At 29.7% G+C, this 25,302-nt stretch overlaps 1 protein-coding gene across 1 annotated transcript; it reads left to right on the plus strand.

Annotated features, from left to right (window-relative positions):
* The first annotated feature begins 20,404 nt into the window (after positions 1-20,404).
* On the plus strand, positions 20,405-24,795 carry LOC123913942 (protein PNS1). Its single transcript, XM_045964881.1, has 5 exons — positions 20,405-20,654; positions 20,775-21,164; positions 21,610-22,527; positions 23,069-23,302; positions 23,865-24,795. Exons 1-5 carry the CDS (start codon positions 20,637-20,639, stop codon positions 24,045-24,047), a joined length of 1,743 nt encoding a protein of 580 aa, XP_045820837.1. The 5' UTR covers positions 20,405-20,636; the 3' UTR covers positions 24,048-24,795.
* Positions 24,796-25,302: the final 507 nt, after the last annotated feature.

Below are 25,302 nucleotides of genomic sequence, written 5' to 3' on the forward strand. Positions count from 1 at the left end.
TAGGGAGAGATTACCTAAGACATTAAGAGAGATTACTTATTCAGTAAAATTTTTAGCCACTAGGTTTACCAAAAAGGAATATACATCAATGCAAATTAATTATTACATTCTATAAAATCGAGATGTGCAATTATTTGAATAAAAATGTAGTTATTATGTACATGATATGTGCCTTATATCTTGATATGTTCCGTGATTAACTATTTTCAATACCAAAAAAAAAAAAGTATAACATTTTTCTTCCAATACCTTTTAATTTAAACTATTATATTTATAATTTTATCCTTTTTATAAAATTATTTAAATCGTTGTATAAGGAACATGTTATACCAATAAGAACAATATTGGATACTATAAATCAAACTTATTTTTTACTTATTTGCGAAAAAACTTTTGTGATGATATGCTAAATAGGGTAAATTTTAATATGGATCACTTCATCAAGTGGTACATGATGGACCCGTCATGAATAACATTATAACGAATATGAATTTTACAAAATCCACCGTTGGATTAAAAGTTTATATCATATAGATGACACATCAAGATTACCGGTTTATTAAATAACGTAAATTTTGATGGGTCTCAATAACATATCAAATGATTTTCAAAAAATTTTGAAAAATTTATGGATGATCTATACGATATAAATTTTCAATCCAACAGTGAATTTCGTAAAATTCATATTCGGTAGATCACTTGTCTACAGTGGACCACTTCTGAAGGTGGTCCACCGTAACATTAGTCTGCTAAATATTTATAACTAAATGTGGTAAAATAAATATTTCAATGAAAAGTAATAGAAAATTGGTCACATGGGCACACATTAGTGTCTTCTTTCTGCTAATAAAAGAAAAAATTAAAATAAAAGTATTAATATGTGTTTCTTATTAGTTATTAATATTTTTTTGTGTAAAAAAAAATTAGTTATTAATAAATAATGATTGCACCGTAATAATCAACCAAAAAAAAATGATTGCACTAATTTTTTTTTAATACATTGCATCACAATATTCAAGACTGAATTTTGTTTGGAAGATGGTGGGTAATAACATCAACACTTTCCACTAATGCGGTGCAATTGTACACAAGTGAGATAAATCTTTCACGCAAATCTGTTTTTACCATTTGATCAAATGAGTTGTTATATGTCTTGCATGAGTCAGACCGAGAAAGTAACTAGCTTTTTTTTTTTGACTAAGGTACCTAACTTTGATCATAGAGATTGATTTATGTATAAGTATTTTTTGGGTAAAATGTGAATGTCCCTTACTAATGTTTATGATGGCTAATATATAGTGGAGGAAATAGTGGAGGGAGTAGTTGAGACTTGAGATAGTGTAGGAGTAATAAGATGGTGATGGAGTGAATGTAAGAAGTACTCCCATGCGTTTATATTTTTTTCAGACCTATCTCGCCCTACGTGACGTGACCGAGTCCCATCCTTATCCGATAGGGACGACGTGAGATTTAAGAAGGAGTCCACCAATGCTCTTGGCCTATGACAATTATAATGGACGATACCCTCTCTATAATTTGGGTTTCGCCCAGTCCAATTTTACATATTAATCTAATTGAGAAATTTATTGATCCAATTTTACATATTAATCTAATTGAGAAATTTATTGATACAATGGTGTAAACAAACTTTTTTTTAATGGCACATATATATAAAATAAATAAAATGAAATAAAACAAAAGTTCCAGTTACAAGTAGAGATCACAAACAAAATGGAATACGACTACCGAGAGTACTCATAAACAAATTTGTTTATGATAAAAGACTTATCTCACTTGTGCATGTTGGGTAAAACTCTTGTAAAGCATAAAACCGTAAAGTTTGTTATGAAATTGCCTATGTTAGATGAGGATGTAATATGTATATATAATAGGCTAAATGCATTCAAAAGTCCTTTAAGTTTCATGTTTGAAACAGTTAGGTTCTTTAAGTTTTCTATGTAATATATATGAGTATGTACATAGTCTTCATTAAAAAAAAAAGAGATTTTTTTACGCAATTAAAAAAATTAAACAAATATTCTTTTTAGTATAAAAAGAATGCTTATTTTTGCTAAGTAATTTTTTATTTTTCTTCCAAAAATCCTTCGTTTATACAGTTATATTTACAATTTTATCCTTCTTATAAAATTAATTAAAATAATTAATTTTAAAAAAATCATTGAAAAATGAACAATCACACTTTCAATACGAACATTAATTCGGCTCTATAAAAGAAACCAATATTGATTTTATTTGTCATAATTATTTAGTTGGTTGTATATGTCAAATATTTTATAATCGACTGTGCTAAACTATATATTCAATCGAGAGTAATGGAAAAGTAGAAAACACGTTTGATACAGTTTTTTTTTTTTTTTACCACAAGTTGAATCTGATTCGGGGGTCAGTTATGGTATCAAGTGGTTTCAGCCCCCTCCAGATCGCAGTTGCGGGGGATCGAACCGCGGTCGTCCATACCAAGTTCAGCGTCAATCACGACTGAACCAACTAATGATTGGTAGAAAACACATTGATACTTATGCTAATATAGAAAAGATAAAAAAAGCTTTAAAACTATAATAAAAATAGTAGAATATTATTTTTATTCATAATGGAAAATTGCATAACAATATTCAATACTAATATAGTGTGTGTATTAAACTAGCTAGGTATGTTTCTTAGTAGAAGATGGTGGTGAAAAACACCAACACTGTCCACCAAGACATCTTCCACTCTCTCCACCATTACAATGACAGTCTCCATCCTGTTTACATGGGAACTTTTCGGTAAGTCCTCTTCCTTCTATTGCCATGCACATATCTACATATTCAAACAATACAAATATATAAAAATTAATGTTATTGTAAAAAAAAAAATGAAAGATTTGACGTGTAAATTAAGTTATTAGTTTCAAACCTGATGTGAAGATAAAGAAAGACAATAAGAATATTATTGTAATAGTAATATTCCTTGTAGTATTCATATTGTATAAATTACGTACTACTACCGTAGAGATTAGAGATATGTAGAAATTAATTAGAGAGTATAATGAAATGAATTTGAATTGTATTGTGAGGATTGATAAGTTTTTGTATTTATAGAGAGATGACCTAAGACATTAAAGAGCAATGATATGGACAAGAAGATATACACGAGCTATATAAGGCAATGAATAAAATGCTTTTTTTTGTTGTTACAAAACAGGGAAGCAATGAATAAAATCTACTTATGCAAATTAATTATTAGTTACCATGAATAAAATCTACAAAATTGAGATGTGTGCTTCCTACCAAAAATAAAAAATAAAAAATAAATTGGGATGTGTAATTTTTTTAGGGCTTAAATGCAGTTTTACCCCCCTGTTTTGAAAAATGCGGAATTTTACCCCCCCTATTTTAAAATGCGGAATTTTACCCCCCTATTTTATAATTTGTTGGATTTTGCCCCCCACCAAAATTCTGCACAAAATCTGCTTCTAGCCTCAAGTTCAAAGCTTCGCACAGAACTCAATTTGGATCAATAATTCACAAAACGGATACCGAAACGACCGTAATCGAGTTAGCTTTCGACAGAATCAAACCCCACTAAATTTGGAGTTATAGAGAGAGATTAATTATCGTTTTAGTGAAGGTATGTCCAATTACTAATTCTGCAGAAATATACTTGTGACCTTCAAATTCAACATCGTCTACCGAACGCATCGTAACTCAAAATTCGACGAAATTGAAATTAAAACAAGGGTAATTTCGTTAGCTTTCCATACATGTAAATAGTATTAAAAAATAAGCTACAGGGTGAGAGACATGACGAAAATACCAGTAGTAGTTTCATACGATAATTAATTTGAACATACCTTCACTAAAACGGTAAATAATCTCTCTCTGTAACTCCAAATTTAGTGGAGTTTGATTTTGTGGAAAACTAACTCGATTGCGGTCGTTTAGGTACTAGTTTGGTGAATTATTGATCCAAATTGAGTTCTGTGCGAAGCTTTGAACTTGAGGCTCAGAAGCAGATTTTGGTGGGGGGGGGGGGGCAAAATCCAACAAATTATAAAATAGGGGGGGTAAAATTCCGCATTTTAAAATAGGGGGGGTAAAATTCCGCATTTTTTAAAACAGGGGGGTAAAACTGCATTTAAGCCTTTTTTTAGTTACCATGATAATGATATTGGTACGAAGTTACCACCGCCGTTAACAATAAACAATCTCCTTACGGAATTTGTGGGGCACATTTCTCCCCTCTTAATCGAATTTTTTTCATATGCATGAGTCAAGAATCGAACTTATGGTCAATATAAGATTGTAAAAAGTCTGTGTTATAAAATCTTACAAATGTCACATTCTTTTGTTAAAAATCTTGATTGTAAAAAGTCTTTCAAAAAAGTCTCACAAAATCAATACAATCTCACAAAATCTTTTAAAATCTTCAGAATTTTTTTTGCCAAAATAGTCCGTTGAAATCTCAATCCAATAAACCCCTAAAACTCTTATTTGGATTAATTTATTTGTTGGTATCGTAAGGAACATATGCATGTTACTACAATAAGAACAATATCGGATACTATAAATCAAACTTATCTTTTACTTATTTATGAAAAACTTTTGTGATATGCTAAATATTTTATAACTAAATGTGGTAAGAGAAATTCAATGAAAGGTAAATGTGGTAAAATGGTTATTCAATGAAAGGTAATAGAAAACTGATCACATGCATGGGCACATTAGTGTCTTCTTTCTGCTAATAAAAGAAAAAATTAAAATAAAGTATTGATAGTTTTTTTTGACGGAAAAAGTATTGATGTAGTTGTTTCTTATTAGTTATAATTTTTTTTTTTGTTTTTTTGGCTAAGATCAAATGTAAATTTTTATTCTTATGAGTTTAATATTAGAAAAATTTTACATACCTGAGCACTTTTTTCTAAAATGTGTAAGTAACAAAATAAATTTGGAAACATTTTACATATCTACACACTTTTTTTCAAAGTGTTCAGGTAAAAAAAAAAAAATTACATATCAGAACACTTTTTTCCAAAGTGTTACGGTAACCAAATTTTTTTCTTCAGTGTTTTAGTTTATATATGAGGGGAAATTCGCCCATTAAAAATTAATGCTGGGGTAGATTGACAATTGTTGGGATAGAAAAAAAAAATTCTTTATTTTTTTAGGGGGAGAATCCACCACAATAGTTTGCAATTAGGTCCCTCACGTGTCGCTTTTGCGTTGCACAACTGCAATTGTCTGGCGCACCCCACCTAAAAATAAAAATAATTTATTTTACATAATTTTTTTAGGATTTTTATAATATCTGCAATATTGGCATTGCATGTTAAAAGCAACAAAAAATAATAATTTTTTGTTGGAAAATAACAATTATCTCTTATATTCTAAGCTTGGTCCAAAAAATAAGTTTTACCCTAATTCCATTTTCCCTCTTTTTTCTATGTGGTCTTCTTCTAATCTCAACCATTTAAACTAAATAAATCCTGTCCATCTATTTTTAATTTATTACCTCCACCATTATTTGATTTTTACAACACATCAATATAAAATATATATAATAAAAATCTTTTATTATTTTTTTTACAAGAAATACTATCTCAAAAATATATAATAAAAATCTAACTTTAAAATTTTTGTGTCGTTTTATAGACTGGCTATTGTGTTCTAAGTTTAATTTTTTTTTAACATGTATCATCATTTATTTATTTTTATGTAACAAACTTTTCCCTACCATCTTTCCTACATATATTTTTTTTATAGTAAAAATATCATAACAAAAATAAGTGATATAATATAATAATATAATATAAATATAATAGAATATAAGAGTTTTTTTTTTTGAAAACAGATTATAAGAGATATAATAGAGGTATAATTGGTAATAATGATAGGATTGATTATATAATTAAATTAGGAAAATTTATATTCGATACCCAAACTGATTCATAATACATAAAATTGTCGACACTATTTTTGGTAATATTGATATGAATGATTATACTATTTTTTTTTAAACAGTAATGATTATTATACTATTATATTAGAAAAAAAAAACTTTTTAAGTGGAAATATATGAACAGAAGAATAAAACAACACTTTTTCCATGGATGTGTCGGCTGTTATACAAGATCTCTTATATTCTAAGTTTATTCCGATAAGTTAATCCTAAACCTAATTATTTTCCCCCCTCTTTTTATTGCAGTTTTATATTTAAAAAAAAATTAATTTGTCTACAGTGGGAATCGAACCCGCATCCTTTGCTTACAATAAAGTTCTTCAATTCTGCTTCAATTGTGATTAAAGTTAAAAATCCTAATAGGAAAAATTACACTGCATGTGTTTTATCTTATTTTTTTGTAACACTTTGGTACTTTATCTTTTTTTTAACACTTTGATCCTTTATATTTTTTTGTAACACTATGATCCTTTATTATTTTTTACATTTAGGTCTTTATTTTTTATAAATAAATAAGATAAGGACCAAAGTGTCACACAAAAAATGTCTAAAGTTTTACAAATAAAAAAGATAAAGGACTAAAGTGTTACAAATAAAAGATAAAAGATCAAAATATTACAAAATAAAGATAAAGGACCAAAGTGTTACAAAAAAAACGATAAAGGACCTGCAATATAATTTTGTCATCCTAATATGTTAACCTAAAATTAAATGCATTTATAATCTTTTCTTATATATTCTAAGTTTATTTTGATATGTTAACCCTAAACCTAATCTTTTTTCCGCTCATTTTCCTCCTATTTTTATTGCAGTTTTAAATTAAAAATATATATAAATTTGTCTACCGTGAGAATCAAACCCGCATTATTTGTTTACAGTAATTTTTTAAAAAAATACCTTTTAATATTACAATTTTTTTTACATATTAGACTAATTAGACTCGTGCACCGCAGGGTCGAAGTTCTAGTTTATTTAAAAGTTACACATCCTTCTTATATATAATTGTTATAATATGCAACTAGGTTAACCCTAATTTGCATTCCAATTTTGGAGGGAACTTTTTCACTATCTAATTTATTAAAAAAAAAATGTGTTTTACATGGGATTCGAACCCAGGATCACTTGATGTGAATAAAATCTTTCAACTACTATGGCATGTAAACCAACTGTGATTAAAATTACGTCCCCCAGGTGTTAGCCTTATCGAAACTTTACAATTGAGAATAAATCTTGCGGAATTAATTTGTTCATACCCAAATAAGAAAGATTTCATATGTCAATTAAGCACCATGAAATGAATTTTAATTAACTTGATTTTATTTTTATTTTTTTATATTTGAATTATGTATTTAGTATATGAGAATAAAAAAATAAAATGGGAATTCTTAGCAGTTAGAATTTTTTTTCGGTACATGAAATTAGGCATTAATGATTTCAAAAAATAAGCCTATGTATATTTATTTTTTTACCAGCCACTAAGCAACAAACACAAATCTTGAAAAAAAACACAAATCTATAGAAGGCTACATGAAAATATCACATCAACAAGCCCATGTAGATTTATTTTTTTATCGCCACTAACAAAAAAACACAAATCTTGAAAAAAACACTATTGATTTCTTTTTCTTTTTTAATCAAAAAAACTATTTATTAGGAGGTTGCTTAACCTAGTTTAAAATAAAAAATCCCGTGTTCTACATGGAATTACTCTTGCGTCAAGTTTGCTCTACGAAACCAGATTTTAGCGATGCAAAACCATATTTTCAATTTTCATTTATATCATGGCTACTATGTTTCAAATAATAATTAAACATTAATGATGATTGAAACAATTTGAAGCATACTGTATCATTATCACTTTAGCCCATATTTATAGTCACAATTAGAATATGAAAAGGAAAAAAAATTATTGATGTAAAAATTCTTTGTGCAGCATCACAGTTATATATATTATCAAAGAATCAAAGAATACCACTCTTACTAATATCTTTTTTTCAATATTGACATAAAACAAAAAATTCCTTTTCATATTTCAATAGCTCAGGTTAACAACTTCACCACACTTGCACTTAATTTACTTAGAGGTGTGTATATTTTCATTTTGTTTTGTGATTTATCATCTTTATTTCTGAAATCGATATTGTTCAAAATTTTATGCTAACTTTATTTTTTAATATATATATTTAAACAGGTCTTTTGAATCTCAATCTTTTATCTGATCGGGAGAAGTTGGTTAATGAATTACAAGTTAGATATCGAACCTACTGTGTTGAGTTTTGCGTAACCGAAGTTAGTGCAGTTCTAAATTTTTTATTAATTTTTTTTTACTATAATTCTCAATGTTGTTCGATTCTAAATTCTATCGTGTGTTATTTTTATAGGGTGCATGCATGCTAACAATATAGTTTACATGCTTTTCTCTTTTGATACAATTCGTATAAAAATATGATATTGAATATTTCAAATAATTTCACACACGACACAATTCATGATTTTGTATATTTAGTTAGAGGATTATCCACCAATGCCTCGGGCTGATAGAGAATTGTTGACGGCGTCTGGAAACATGTTGATATATGATGAGTTGAATTATGACAGACAAAAGTTGATGGAGGAACATGTTCGATTGATGTCAACAATTACTATGGAGCAGAAAAGAGTATATGATAAGACTCTGACAAGGGTGAATGAAAATAAACCCGGCATTTTTTTCTTTACGACTATGGTGGAACAGGTAAGACTTTTATTTGGAGAACTTCATCCGCAACATTTAGACCAAGAGGCGATATTATTATAAATGTTGCATCAAGTGGTATTGCAGCATTGCTATTACTTGGTGGAAGAACTGCATATTGCAGATTTTGCATTACCATAAATGTGGATGAATACTCTACTTGCACTATTCACCCTAATAGTCATTCAACATAGTTAATTGTCAAGGCAAGATTTATTATATGGGACGAAGCTCCTATGATGCATAAACATTATTTTGAGGCAGTTCATCGCACCTTAAGGGATATTCTTACACCTTATGATGAGCGCTATAAATACATTCCTTTTGGGGGGAAAGTTGTAGTATTTGGTGGTGATTTCGACAAATTCTACCGGTCATACCTAAAGGAACTAGGCAAGCAGTTGTAAATGCTAGCATTAATTCATCCAAAATTTGGCATCACTGCGAGGTATTGACATTAACCACTAATATGAGACTTTTGCATGGTAGTGTTGGTCAAGATCTACATGAAAGGAAAATGTTCTCATATTGGGTTTTGGGAATTGGTGATGGAAGTATTGGAGACATAGATGATGTTGATATTAACCTGCGTATTCTAGATGATATTCTGATACCAAACTCAGATGATCATATTGCCTCAATTGTTACTGCCATATATCCATCTACAATTGATAATATGAAAGATCCTACATATTTTGTCAGGATAGAGTCATATTGACTCCAAAAAATTCAATTGTTGACTTGATTAATGAGTACATGTTGTCATTGATAGACGGTGAAGAGAAAGTATATTTGAGCTACGATTCTCCAGAAAATGATAACTCTGGTTAAAATTACTTGTTCGGGCCTTCCAAATCACAAGTTAAAATTAAAAGTTGGAGTTTCTGTTATGTTATTGAGAAATATGGATCCAACTCATGGGTTGTGTAGGAATTCGGTTGATTGTTACAAAGATGGGACAATTTATTATAGAAAGGAAAGATAATATCAGGAAGCAATATAGGCGACCAAGTTTTTATTCCCAGATTATCCTTAACACCATCTGACATCAGAATCCCTTTCAAATTTCAACGCCGACAGTTTCCTATCACTGTTTCATTTGCCAAGACTATTAACAAGAGTCAGGGTTAGTCACTGAAAAATGTTGGAGTATATCTTCCGCAATCAGTATTTTCGCATGGTCAGTTATATGTTGCTGTGTCAAGAGTCACATCGAGAAATGGTTTGAAGATTTTAATCGTTGATGATGACGACAACCTTACAAATATCACTTCAAATGTCGTTTATAAAGAAATTTTCCGTAATATGTAGGATTGTTTGTACTTTTATATTTATGTAAGTTGTTAGAAATAAATTAGACAATAAATATTTTTGATTTCTATGTATATGAATTAATTTGTTTATTAGTCAAAATAGATATAATATTATTGATCTATAATTATTGACCCGTGTGAATGCACAGATATGATGACTAGTTTCATATATATATATATATATATATATATATATATATATATATATATATATATATATATATATATATATAAGGCACAATTTTTTGTACAAACATGCTACAATAAAATTTGCACACGATTAAAAACACCTTTATTTTTATTCATAATAATTGCACCGTAGTATTTTATTTTATTTTTTGTTAATACATTGCATCACAATATTGAAGACTGAATTTGCAATCTAGGATATGAAACTAGGTATGTTTTTCTTTTTTTTGAAGGAATGAAACTAGGTATGTTATTATTGGAATGGTGGGTAATGACACCAACACTTTCCACTATTACATACTCCTAATTGTCCAGTTCTCCTACATTCCACTAAATCATGACATTGTGCATCACTTTCACAAGTTGTCTCCTCTAGCACTCTTCCTTCTAATGCCAAGCAGCATATATCTACATAATCAACCAATGAATGTGAAATTAATATAAGATTAATATTCAAATATTGTTTTTAATGGTAAATATATTATATATTAATATAAAAACGAAAAACATATAAGAGAAAGTTTAAAACAATAAAGAGGAGTAAGAAGTATACTAATATGTATGATATAAGACATGTCTCACTTATACATGTCAGGTAAATCTCTTATAACATGAGTCCAAAGCCAAATATTAAAAATCAGTATATTAGTTTATATTTTTATTTTAATAATCCTATATATGAGTATAATAAAAAAATAATTATAGACCCTTAAAATCATACCTGACATTCAACTAATAAGATTAATGTTTACGGCAAAAGAGAAAGAATTGAAGTTTAAAATAACATATTTACTAAATAAACTTATTAGTTTCAAACCTGATGTGAAGATAAAGAAAGATAATAAGAACATAATTGTGATAGCAATATTTCTTGTAGTATTCATCTTGTATAAATTTCTACTATAGAGATTATTAGAGAGTATAATGGAATGAATTTGAATTGTATTAAGAAGGTTGATATGTCTCCCTATTTATAGAGAGAGATGAGCTATAGGACATTAAAGAGCAATGATAAGGGCAAGATATACATTAGCGTATATAAGGCAATGAATAAAATCTACATATATGCAAATTGTTACATTTCAACATAAAACCGAAATGGGCAAAAAAATCGAATCAATTATAGTTATTAGTTATGTAAGAATTCTTATCTCAATTGTCCTCGTGAGCTTAGCTCAGTTGGTAGTAACATCGCACTATATGTGTAGGAGTCCGAGTTCGAACCTGCGACACTCCATTTATTCATCTTTATGATGGATTTTCTAGCCACTAACTTGACCAAAAAAAAAGAGAATTCTTATCTCGATTGAGAAGCAACATGATCAACAACGTTGCGTAAGTACGGGTACGGTACGGGGTACCCAGTACAAGTATCTGTATGAAATAATCACATTTTAATGGTAATTCAAATTGTTTAAATGGCAACAAAACATAAAAATTTAAAAGTAATTTGCTCACAAAAAAAGAAAGCGGTCTCTAGTTTAGATTTATCAAGAAAAAAAATTAGCAACTTCAAGAATATTAACTTCATTAAATATATCATGTTCATCTTCACCAATATTTTTTATTGATCCTTCGTTATAAATCTTACTCTTTCTCGATAAAACTTCAAAAGAAAAAAAACACATTTTTATGTTTGGCGTACCCTGCGAGTTCCCTGCCTGCATGTACCCTGTATGAATTTATTTTTTTTAAATTGTGTATTTTTGTTGCGTACAACTACTCTCTCAAATAGAGTACACATGCTTCATAGATCAACAATGCTACAAAGTGGTCATAATTTTTAGCAAAAAATAAGTTCTTGAAAAATTAGTTCAATATTTTGTTAAAACGTGAGTGTAATTTTTGTTAAAATTAGTTCTTGTAACATTATCAAATATTACACCGGTGTAATTTGATCCCTCCTCATATATATATATATATATATATATATATATATATATATATATATAGGTTTTTTCTAACATGAAAGAGTTGATCAAGTGGTGTACGGTGCACCATTTGTCAAATAACTCTATAACAAATACGAATTTTAGAAATTTACCGTTAGATTGAAAGTTTATATCATATATATCATACATAAATTTTTTAAAACAAATTAAAATCATTATTGTACTAATTAAAATCATTATTGTACTGGTGCGTTTTGGGCCACACAATACTATACTGATTGAGTCCCCTACTTAAGTAACGAATTTTTGCGCCGGTTAGTTCGCTACTTAAGTACCGGATGGACGGTGGTCAGATTTTTTTGCGGTCTTTGGTAACCGTCATTTGTCAAGGACGGTGGCCAAATTTGATTGGCCACTAGTTGCGACTGTTACTTGCTTCAACCAATGAAATTCAACCAAAAAATCTATAAGTTGGAATTTTTTTTGCATTTATTCTCATACTCATTTCTTCTCACATACTCTCTTTGTTTAGTGTTTATTTTTTTTTAGTTTTATTTTTTTTATATTTTCGTTATTTAAGGCATAAACGACCTCAATGTCCATCGTTATCGATTAGTCATAACGATCTTATCTAAGTTCTTTGATGACGATGATTGAAATCATTATGCTAATCGACAAGGGACTTTTTTAGGCCTATTGAGAATTTACTTTTACTCATAGGGGCTGATTGTCGGGGGTCGATCCGCTAAAAGTCGTTTTTTACCCCCAAGAAGATTGATTTTTATGACTAACTGATTTTTTTTTCAAATGTAATTTTTTTTTAATTTGTTTTATGTTTTAATATTCATCGTTGAATGTACTGAAATCAATAAAATTATTCCTATTGAACTACTGATGTTCCAATGTAATGTAAATTGCCTATTAAACATAATCATGTATGTTTTCTATAAAATGGTCGTCCGCTACATAAGTAGTGGATGAAAAAAATTGTAAAATTTCTCATGGGATTTCCGGGGGCATGAAATCTTAAATCCTCCAAACTTTGGAAACTTTTATCCAGCCGCTACTTATATAACGGATAACATTTATTACTTAAGTAACAGACACAAATATTTTGATAATTTAAAAAAGCATTTGAGAAAACCAATAAGATGGTTTAAAAAAAAAAAAAACTCCTAAAGTAAGATGATGTTTTCTCTCCCGACCCCCCTCATTTCTTTTCTACCCCCAAAAATCCAATTTTGCCCCTTGCGGTTTCAAACATTTTTGCCAAAAAACTTCGGTTCGTATTCACCGAAGCCAAATATTAGACCATTTCGGTAATTGCAAACCGAACATTAGCGTTTTCGGTACACAAAAAACGAATGTCAGCTTGTTCGGTATCTGCGAACCGAAATGTCCTAGATTTCGGTACGTTGGTCGCTGGAATTAGGCCATTTTCGGTAGAAGTTTACCGAAATAATTGTTTCGGTACTTGCGAACCGAAATGTCCCAGATTTCGGTAAGTGGTTACCGAAATTTATCATCATGTCAGCTTATTTCGGTTCGTATAAACCGCAGTACCCCCAAGGGCAAAAACGGAAATTCAGGGGGTAGAAAAGAATTGAGGGGGGTTGGGAGAGAAAACATCAAGTAAGATTACATTGGGTCTAATACATCATACTAAAAACATTGAAGCCCATTATTAAAAAAATAGTGATTTGAGCCTGCTCCAATGCTGAGCTGCCTGCACCGGGTCGAGCATGATAAATACTCTAAAAAAACACTAATTTATTCTCTCTCTTAAAAAATTTAAAATTGTAAAAATCATACCAATTCACATTAAATTTAATATCACACTTTATTTTTTAATATTCTCCATTTTCTAAAAAAATCTTATATTTACCAAATACAGAGTATATATAATTATATCCTAATTATATTATCGTCAAAATATAATATAATTATATTAACATTATAATTATAAATCTGGGAGTGGGGTGGCCCCATAACTTTTTGCATTCGTGTATAACTTTCTTTGTTTTGCTTATCATTTATTTGTCGTCACCAACATTTTCCATCCATTTTCACCATCACTTTTTAATTACTCAATATGGGATTGTTGCCATCACTCGTTCTCTTCCAATCATAGACCGTTACTACTCCTTGTCATTATTATGTATACATATGCACATGTACAATTAAGTACATCGAAAAATATATAGTCTTTCTTCCAAGTTACACAAAAACTCAATGATCCAATACCGAAAAAAATAAAATCTCAATGATCCAATATCAAAATAGTATTTCAATTTGATATTATGGAAAAATGTTAGCCTGTTTAATGTGTTTATTTGGAATGAATTACATGCAAATTTCAACTATTAATTCTTGAGTTGTTAGTTATGCACAATCTTTAATTTCTTCCAAGGAGACGCACCATATGCATGGTTACGTTTTGGCCTTCGTTGCCCCACCATGTTTCTGTTTATGGCAGCTGTTTAGGAACTTGTGGTGTTATTTCGACTCCGTGACAGATCTTAAATTAATAACTAAAACGGTTGATGAGTGACACCACTATGCAGCCATCATTAATAACATCAAGGACATCCTGAATAGGAATTGGTAGGTTACCATCCTCCACACCTACCGTGAAGGCAACGCTTGCGCCGAATTTTTAGCTAAGCATGGTGCCCACAACAATGAAATCTTCACTTCCTTAGTTGTCCGCCTGCTGGTTTAAATCTTTGTCTGCTAGCTGATGCTAATGGGGTTTATTTTTCTAGATAGTTTTCTTTAGCTTTTTCTCTTTTGTCTTTGCCTTCTTGTACCAAAAATCTTTAATTAATAGAAGATGAGGTGGAATTGGATGAATAGTTTAATTGGTTTAAAAAAAGGAGTTGAATGATTTAAAATTTAGGGCTTGAACTAAGAGTTAAATAAGTTAAGGAGATAAATGTCAATTACTTATTTTGACCGTTTTAAAATAAATATATGATGTAGCATGATCATTTTTTTTTTCTTCATTTTTTAACAATAGAGCTGTATGTTTTAGACTCCCTAAAAACCACTAGAAAAACTAATACAAGCAGAGTCAGTTCAAAGGGGCAAAGAAATTAACAGAAACAGAGTATATTTGGAGATAGAATGATGTATTTTATTGACTCTCAATTGGATATATATACGGCAAATAGTATTTACAATCAATGCAATCATATGCTATAATTATGCAGCTATAATTATGTTATTTACACCCAAAACATATGCTACAAAATCCCTAAATGGAAACTACACACAGCTGGTTGCAGATATGACAATATCCTTGATATTAAGACAGTATCAGCCGAATAGAAATCAAACTAGGAACACCATTAAAAAATTTAAAATTAGCATTAGGAGATATGAATTCAATCAGCACATTTTTCCAATGAATCTAATGCACATTTTTCATATGATGTGGATGAATAAATGGACATCCGTCTTTTAGAAGCTTAATAGCAACCAAAGAATGTCCTGTCAAAAAAAAAAAAATAGCAACCAAAGAATGAGACTCTGAGGGTCTGTTTGGTTCGGGGGTTTTGGAGGGGAGGGGAGGGGAGGTGAGAGGATATTTTAAATTAATTGTGTTTGGTTCAATTTTTAGGAGGGGAGGGGAGGTGAGAGGAGGTGAGCAAAATACCTCCAAATCCCAATTTTTGCTTCCCCCCAAATTGGGGGGATTTGGAGGGGAGGGGAGGGAAGGAGAAAGATATTATTACCATTTTAATTATTTTGACATAATTGTCCTCATAATTATTTTAAAATGCCTAAATTATCCATTTTTTAGTTCTAATTTTTTTTTCAAACTTTTCTTTTATTGTTACGCATGTCTTTTTATATTCATAAACTGTTGTGCTAATTTTTTTTGTATTACATTGTTATCTTGTAAAGTTCATATAATTTTTTGAATCAACGTTGTTATTTTTTTTTATAGAAAATCAACGTTGTTACTTACTTTTTACCTGCATCATATTAGTTAGTATTTATATGCACTATTATATTTTTTAAAATATCATTAAGTTTGTTACGTTATAACTTATAATATACAAAAGTTTTTTTGTTTTTTTTACAATATTAGTATTAGTACAAGATCTTTATACTTATAAATAAATATTACTTTTTTGTACAATATTAGTATTAGTACAAGGTTTTTTTGTTAATAATTATCAAAAAATTCTTTTAAATATATTTATAGGTAATTTAAACTTATAAATATTATTTTTGGGTTAGATCAATCATAAAAATTGAGAAAATATTGTGGATATATAGGTTAATTCGCACCAAGTAGCTATAAAATTGTCAGACTACATGAAAATTATAAGGATAAAAAAGTAAATTAGTTTTAAAATCTCTCCCCTCCCCCTCTTGAACCAAACATATATCTAATTAAAATCCCTCACCTCCCCTCCCCTTCCTTCTTTTGAACCAAACATATGTGTAAATACAAATTTCACCTCCCCTCCCCTCACCTCCCTTCCCCTTCATTAAAATACCTCCCCTCCCCTCCCCTCCCCCTATGTTGAACCAAACAGACCCTAATATAACTTCTCTCGAAGTTGATAACCAAGTTTGCCACACACACAGTCACCAAATTGTAAGCAACTCGACAATCAATCATATTACTAGTAGTAGATAAGAATGAATCTCGATATAAATAACTTGCACGGAGAAATCTAATTGAAAATGAAAAAATAATAATGTTGGAATGAGATATAATTAATTAAGTGATATAGAACGTGAGTTTTTTTTTTTTTTAATCAAGAAACTTTATGGTTAGTTTTGTATTCCCTCTCCTGACACAAATATAAGAAAAAATAATCGTTTACGCGGTGTTTAAGAAATTTAGTTAAACGTAGTTAAATTTCTTTGATTTAATGCAAAACATGAGTTAAATTTATTATATTATCCTTTGGAAAGTGATTTATGTCTTGCAAATCATATATACTTTTGAAAAGTGAAATGATTAAGGGGGGTGTATTCAATTAGGATTTTAATGGATTTTAAAACACTTTTTTATGATGACAAAATCCTGTGGTATTCAATTAGGATTTTAAAAGACTTTAAAAAAGTCTAGTGGTATTCAATTAGGATTTTAAAAGACTTTAAAAAAGTCTAGTGGTATTCAATCAAGACTCTTTACAACTTACAAAAAGTCTTGTGGTATTCAAAAGTATTCTAATTTCGATGGATTGTTTAAAAAATATGATTTTAATGGATTTTGATGGACTTTTTAGTGAATTTTGAGCTACAAAAAGTCTTTCCTCATATCATGATATTTTGATGGATTCTCATTTTTTTTATTTCTTTCACCTTTCCTCATGTTTCTATTTCATGTTTCCTGATTATCTCATGTTTTTTATAATCGCTAATATTTTCTCCCTACCGATCTCTATTGCCGTCGGAACTCATCAGTTCAAAATATGTTATTCTCTTACAACTTGCTATATTATCCATACAAATAATTATAAACCTCTAACATAATATTACCGAGTTTCTTCTCTTACAAGTGGAATGGATTATATACTTTTCAATCAATTATAACTTGCGTTAGATCAAAAATTTCTTCAACGTATATCACTCACAAAAAACGATTTGCTATATTGTTCAATAATCATCACACATATACCACTCTCAAAATTCTTCAACATAACTTTTTTTTTTTGTTTTTGTACCAATTTAACGTGTAATTTTTTTTCCCATCTGTTATGTTTTTATTTTTAATTTGTTTTGTTTTCTTGATTCATTGATTTTTATTTTGTTATATTGATTAATTGTTATTATTAATATTGAATGTTATTTTAGGAAATCAATAACTTTGTTTCTTTTTTTAAAACAAATTTACTGAATCATTTGAAATCATAAAATTCCATAAAGTACTCTAAAATCTAGAAAATCTGTGTAATCAATTCTTTAAAGTCTTGATTTGAAAATCGTGATTGTTGAAAATGTCATTTAAAATCCCACAAAGTCAATACAATCCCACAAAATCTTCAAGACTTTTTTTGTTAAAATAGTCCTTTGAAATCCCAATTCAATACACCCCCCTAAATGAATGCATATTAGGAATTGTAGTATTAATTAGTTTAAAAGTAGTTGACTTTTGCTTATATTTGTTTCCAAAATTTGAAGTGATTTTTTTCTTATATTTGTGTCCGGAGGGAGTACATTCTTTTGGGCTACTACTCCCTAAGTTCCTCCGACACTTTATATAAGAAAAAAAATTGATTTTTAGATTTATCGTAAAGTTGTATCTAGACTAAAATGTAGTCTAGATATATCAACTTTACAATAAATTTAGAAATTAAACTTTTTCTTATATATAGGACCATAGGGAGTATGATATTTGTACGAAATTTCTACATAAGGTGGGTTCTCCCCCTTCAACCAAATTTTTTTCATATGTATCAGCCATAAATTGAACCCCTAACTACATACTTTAGAGGAGCAAGACCCTTACGATTTAGACCAATTTATTGAATGTATATGTGTACAATTTTTTTATTTGGTTTTCACCACCGGTATTCGGTCCACAGGACCGCCTAATTTGGTTCGAAAATTAGTTCTGACATCAAGTGATTCTAGCCCACTCTCGATCACAATTGTGAGAGATCAAACTATGATCTTCACTCATCCCTATCAAGTCCAACGCTAATCACCATTTGATCAACTAATAATTGGTTATATTTGTACACTTTAAATGTGAAGAAAATTTGATTTTGACATTCAAAATCCGAATTTTCGACCCTCTGAACTATCCTTCAAAGTAGGAGTGATCATATCCGAAACAATCCAAAAATAAAACCACAAACCGAACCAATCCAAATGAAAATCGCAAAAAACCGAATTTAATATTAACCGTACAATTTGATTTGAAGTTCAAAGACATCTAAAGCGTGAAATTTAATTAATATCAAATCAATCAAAAGTATCAAATTTAATCTCTATCTAAATTATAAAAAATGCTAACGTGTGCATAATATGTTAAAGAAATAAATATAAAAATATAATTTTGCGAATCATTGACACATGCTAGCATATATCTTAGTTCAACCGCGAGATAAGTAAAGTTCGACAACAAATTGTTCTTATAAAAAATTGAGCATGATTCTTTCAAACGATTTATTTTAAATAAAATTTATTAACCACTTGATCTTAATGCTTTAATTCACTCTAAAGCAATTACTTTGAGATATATCATTAACCAAATATAAATATATCCGAGTACCTATCTAATTTTTCAAAAATGTTAATAATTTGGTATAATTTTTTTTTTAATATAATAAAGAGATATAGACAAAATATAAAACGAAACCTGTTTTATCTTCTGATGTCTAGATACTTTCCACTTAGAAAAAAATGATTATGATTTTTTCAAATTTTACTCTTATTAAACCTTTTAAAAGTATATTAGAGACAAGTGCGTTTATAATTCACAAAATAGTTAGTACTAAACATAACAGTAAAGACGGGACGAAACAAGCTAGTACAAGACATGACATAAATATACCTGAGAGAGATATGTAGGAGTATTTTTCATAGTTGTATTATGGAAAAAAAACTTTCATATGGTAAGTGAAGGACAAAAATTCTTCTTTTTTTCCCGTCCCTTACTATTTATTTGTCCAGTCCCATAACGATTTTTAAAATCAATCAAAATGCAACAAAAATTGTCCAATCATCTATTTTCTAGTAGATTAAACGCAAGCATTTAGTAACCGATAAAATTATGGATAAAGTTAATAAGTTAACATAAAGACTAATAAGTGATTAACTCCGCTTGGTTTTATGAAAAGAAAGTAGGATGAAAGAATATTACGCAAACCAATGCATGAACTTAGACTAAAGTCAGTCTAAATTCATGTATTGATTTGTGTATTTTTTTTCCTCTCACTTTCTTTCCATAGAACCAAACGAACTCGAGTCCATTTGAATTTAATTTATTTTTAAGCTTATGAAAAAAATTTATGCTAATTCATAAATTTTTACTAACAAAAATTATATATTTTTAATTTTTTTTATAAATTACATTAAAAAACTTATAATAATACATAAAACTTAATATAAATTATTTCACCTAAACTCAAAAGTAAATGATCCTAAAAATCCTAAATATAGAAATAAACTTGACTAAATATAAAAAGTACTCACACATTCAAGAAAGTGGTACTGTAATTGTTTTTCTGTTCCACGTGCTATGTTTTTTCTCTGACACGTAAAACAGTGACTGATCACATCATAGGCGCGTAGTATCCACTTTCTGTTCTAGCACGTTATCAACTCCTCCACAAACATCAATACCCAGTGGACCCCACTCTTGAATGATCCTAATTCGTGTGAGAAAGAAGAAAAACGTTGTAACTTGTGAATACAAACTCCAAATGAAAACAACAACCAAACTCAATAACGTCATCTCTACCAATCCAAAACCCAACAACAACATTATTCTCTCAGAAAAAAGAACACCAACATTAACACACACCGTCACGGTTGTTTCCACCGCCGTCATAACTCCAAAAAACTAATTTTTTTCAAATGGGTGCCACAGAACATGTAATTTAACTTAATTTTTAAGTCAATTTCAGTTTTTTATTTAAGCTACTTTAATTTTTTCAAAATGGGTTGTTACCATTTGTGTAAAGTTTTGATTTTTTGTTGTTTTTTTTTCTTTAGGAGGTGGATGAGAGAGAGAATGAAGGTGGAGCTAGAAGAATGGATGATGGTAAGAAAGAAGAAAGGGTAAGGGATTTGGAGAAAGGGGAAGTTAGAAGAAGTAATGATGTTGTTGATGATGATGATGATGATGATGTTGAGAATGTTGCTCATGGTCATGGTCATGGTGGTGATCATGAAGAGTTTAATCTTTCTAGATTTCATAGATTAAACCCTACTAATCCTTTAAGAATTGTGATTAATAGCTCAACAAGAGTTGCTAAACCTTCTCCTCCTACTCAATCTCAACGCTCTCATACTCATACTCGTTCCATTCCAACACCACAACCAATACCACCACCAATTCAAACTCCACAACCACCTTCACCACCATCACCACCACAAGAGAGGGTATGTTTCTTTTTCTTTTGATTCTGTTTTGTTTTCATAGAAGTGTCTTGTTAATATTAATCACTTTTTATAAAGTTACATTTTTTTTGGGTGAAAGGTTATGGGGTTTCTTGTGTCTTGTTCATGTCATTTACATTTTTTATTTAATTTTTGGTGAAGGGTTATGAGGATTTCTTGTTTAAGTCAAATACTCTATGGAAATTTACAATTTTTTGTTTTAAAGTGTTATGAAGGTTTCTTGTTCAATTCAACTACTTTAAGGAAATTTACATTTTTAATATATTTTTTGAATAAATGGTTATGGGGGTTAAATGTGTCTTGTTCAAGTCAAATACTCTTTATGGAAATTAAATTTATGTGTTTATCTGGTTAAGGATTATAGTTTGTAACGGTTTATTTTTGTTTTTGTTATTAATTTTATTCTTTTTGTTTTTCCTTTTTTCAGCAGCAACAACCAGTGACACTTAATTCAAGAAGATATACCAATAGAATATCCTTGTTTATATTTGCCCTCCACCAATTACTAGCTATTGCTCTTGTGTGTTTTCTTGTGTTCAAAGGAATCCAAGGACTAATACAACAAGAATCTGATTCTGTTAAGAGAAAAGAGAAAAATGTGTTGAAGTTTTTTCTGCCACAAGTGGAAGCTGCAACTTTTATGAGCATAATTCTTGCTTTTATTTGGCAAGGTGCAATTAGAAAATGGCCAACTTTTATGGTTCATTTCATACTTTGGTTTACTTTTGTGATGTCTCTTGCTGCCGGGATTCTTCTTATTTGCTTCCAAAGGGCCCCTACCGATGGTGTCGGTGTTTGTTTCATTGCTTTTGCAATTGGAAATGGCTTATATGGTTGTTGGATTAGTCATAGAATTAAGTTTTGTTGTAAGATCTTGACTTTATCGCTTCAACCTATGTCCAAATTCAGCGATTTGAATCGACCTACTTATCATATGCTCGCTGTTGGATTCTTGTGGATATCTCTATGGATTTTAGCAGTTATCGGAGCTTTGAACTTTTATTATCCACCTTTGGTTATCATTGCATTGGTGTTGAGTTTGGCTTGGACTACCGAGGTTATGAGGAATGTTGTTAATATAACGGTTAGTCGGGTTATTGCGTTGTATTACTTGCGAGGAATGCAATCTAGCACTCAATTTTGCTTTCTGAGAGCTCTAACTCGGAATCTTGGAAGTGCTTGTTTGGGTTCTCTATTTGTGCCAACAATTGAAGCACTTAGAATTGTTGCTAGGGGGTTGAATTTGCTTGAGGGAGAAGATGAGTTCATGTTTTGTTGTGCTCGTTGTTGTTTAGGAGTCATGGAATCGATTTTCAGAAATGGCAATAGTTGGGCTTATGTACAGGTAACTTCACAAATAAACAATTTGAACTGTATTTATAAGAAACTAATTTGCTGTTCATATCTTGTATTGGTTAGCTTAGCTATTTTACTCTAAAATTTATCCGCGAGCCTTTTTGTCAAGTTTAATGACTATCCACTGGTGTGTAAAAAAGTTTTACGATCATCCAAATCACATTTCACCATGATGTCTAACATGGTGAGATTTGATTGGAAGATTGTGTAAAACAATGTTCCCCTTAAGTTAGTATTTTTCCCCCGTGTCCGGGTTTGAATCAAGTGTCCGGGTTTGAATCAAGGACCTCCAACTCCTTTAACCGTTAGCGCAAACCAGTTGAGCTACCCACATCACCATGTCAATGCATAGTCATTAAACTCTTTTCTGTTTCGGATTATGTGATTTGTTGGATTCCTTTATTATACGGTCCCTACATGTCTTTCAAATTTTATCGCCATCATTTCCCGTGTTCCAAAATTCACAAATCAATCACTATCTACCAATTATTAAAGTTATCTAACTTACTTTCAATTCATCAATTTAACAGATAGCAGCCTATGGAAGAGGTTTTGTAATGGCATCACAAGAGACATGGTCCCTATTTGAGAAAGAAGACATGGTGCAAATTGTCGATGCCGATATAACAAGCTCAATTTGCTTCCTCACTGGAGTATGTAGTGGTTCTATGTGTGTCATTGTTGTGGCTGCTTGGACTCAAACAGTACACCAAAGTTTCACTGCCACTCTGTCTTTACTCACATTCTTCATTGGATACCTTTTGGTTGGTACCCCTTATTTGACCACTTTTTTTTCCATATTTTTTATGGTTTGATTATTCTTTAGGTGCAGGTCCCTAAATTATTTGGAATTTTTTAAATAGAGTCTTAGATAATTTTTTTCTTATGGTTTAATTATTTTGTAGGTAAAACTCCCTAAATTAGTTAGAAATTTTTAAATAGATTCTTTGATTAGTTTTTAGTCTGAGTTTGTCAAAAATATTTAATTAGATTCTTGTACCATTTTTTAATCAAGTCCCTGAATTTTTAAATACAGTAATTTATAACTAGTCCCTCATAAACTTCTAAATAATTTTTTTTTTGGTAGAAGCTTCTAAATAATTTTAATTAGGTCTCTAAACTTTTTAAGTAATTTGTATGTGTCCCTAAGTTCTTAAAAATCCTCATATAATTATGGGACCTACGAAGTAATTAAACCAAACGTATTTAAAAATCCTCGTAGTTTTGGGACCTACGGAGTAATTAAACCAATTTTATTGTTAGTGTTCACAATGATTAACTAGCATGTGATCAAATCTTAACATAATCAACTTGTTGATTTTGCAGACAAGGATTGCAATGGCAGTGCCTCATGCTTGTGTGAGTTGTTACTATGTATGTTATGCTGAGAATCCTGAAAACAGATTGTTCGATAAAACAATTAGGGATCGTCAAGCTTTGTTAAAAACTGGCCGTGAAGTTGTTGTGCCTACACCAAGAGGACTTAGAAGATATACCACAAGGTCTTAAATTTACAATTTCACTACCAAAAAAAAAAAAAATTAACGACGAAAATTTAGAGATGAAAAGTACAAATTCCGTCTCTAATTTCACCATTAAATTAAGTCATAAGAGAATTAGAGACGAATTTTGTTTTTCCGGATGCTAATTCTATTTAATTTTTCTAGTAGTTTTATTTATTTATTTTTTTCGAAAAATTTTATGATAAGGAGATGATGCTTATGGCGAGGTGTGTTTCATTTCAATCCAATCCATGGAAAATTTTGAGGCTCAAAGCTTACAAAGGTATTTATATTAACCTCCCTCCAAAGACTTGACCAGGGTTCAAACCTAAACTTTTGGTTTCAGACCTGTATTTTTACCACTAGACTAAATCCTTCGAGTTATGATATTCTTATTATTCAAGTATGTTATCTTATGGAAAAGTGCCCTTAGTTGTGTGGTGGAAGGGCCATTCATGATTAAAAGGGTTGAATACTTGAATTGAAGCCAATAAAAAAACCAAGAATGAAGTGGTATGGTTGAGAATGATCTGGCTTGAAGAGCCATCATTGGATTTTTGTATTGGAATGAAAGGAACGTGGAGTAAATTAGCCTCATCAACAAGGCCACTAAAATGACTTGTGGTCCTTTCCTTGTAATATCATGTATATATTTTTGTGTAAATATACTTTTAGGATATTCCATAAGGTTAAGTCCTATCATTATTTTATGATAAAGTATGCGTAGAAGCCACTGACTTCTAATTTAAGTAGTATTTCAATCTTTTATCAATATGGTCACAAGTAACTAAAAAGATTTTTTTTTGCAATTAATTTAAAATATAGTTATACTCTGCTATGTCCATTTTTGTCAAAAATAAAAAACTATGCTATGTGACTATGTCCATGAGTTTTAATTTTATTTTAATTTAAAAACTATGCTATGTCCATTTAATATTTTTTTTTTCAAGTGTACAACTTTGCCATAAAATAATTGAGCCTGGTTGGTTTGGACACATGTTATAATAAGATGCTCAAAGATCTCTGTACATTTTTAAATTATTTCTGAAAGTTGGATTTTTATGCAAGCTGATTATTCTTTTTTCTAATATAAAATTACATGTTGTATACATTGTGGTTTTGTTTTTTCACATCACACCGTTTAAACTATGTAAATCAGTGTCATCTTCCAAATACAAAAATTTGTATCATCGTTTTATTAAAGTTTTTTTAACATAACACGTGACTCTTCTTTTTGAAAAGCTTAAACGAAATTTTTAATT

The sequence above is a fragment of the Trifolium pratense genome, linkage group LG3 (assembly GCF_020283565.1).
Source record: "Trifolium pratense cultivar HEN17-A07 linkage group LG3, ARS_RC_1.1, whole genome shotgun sequence".
NCBI lineage: Eukaryota > Viridiplantae > Streptophyta > Magnoliopsida > Fabales > Fabaceae > Trifolium > Trifolium pratense.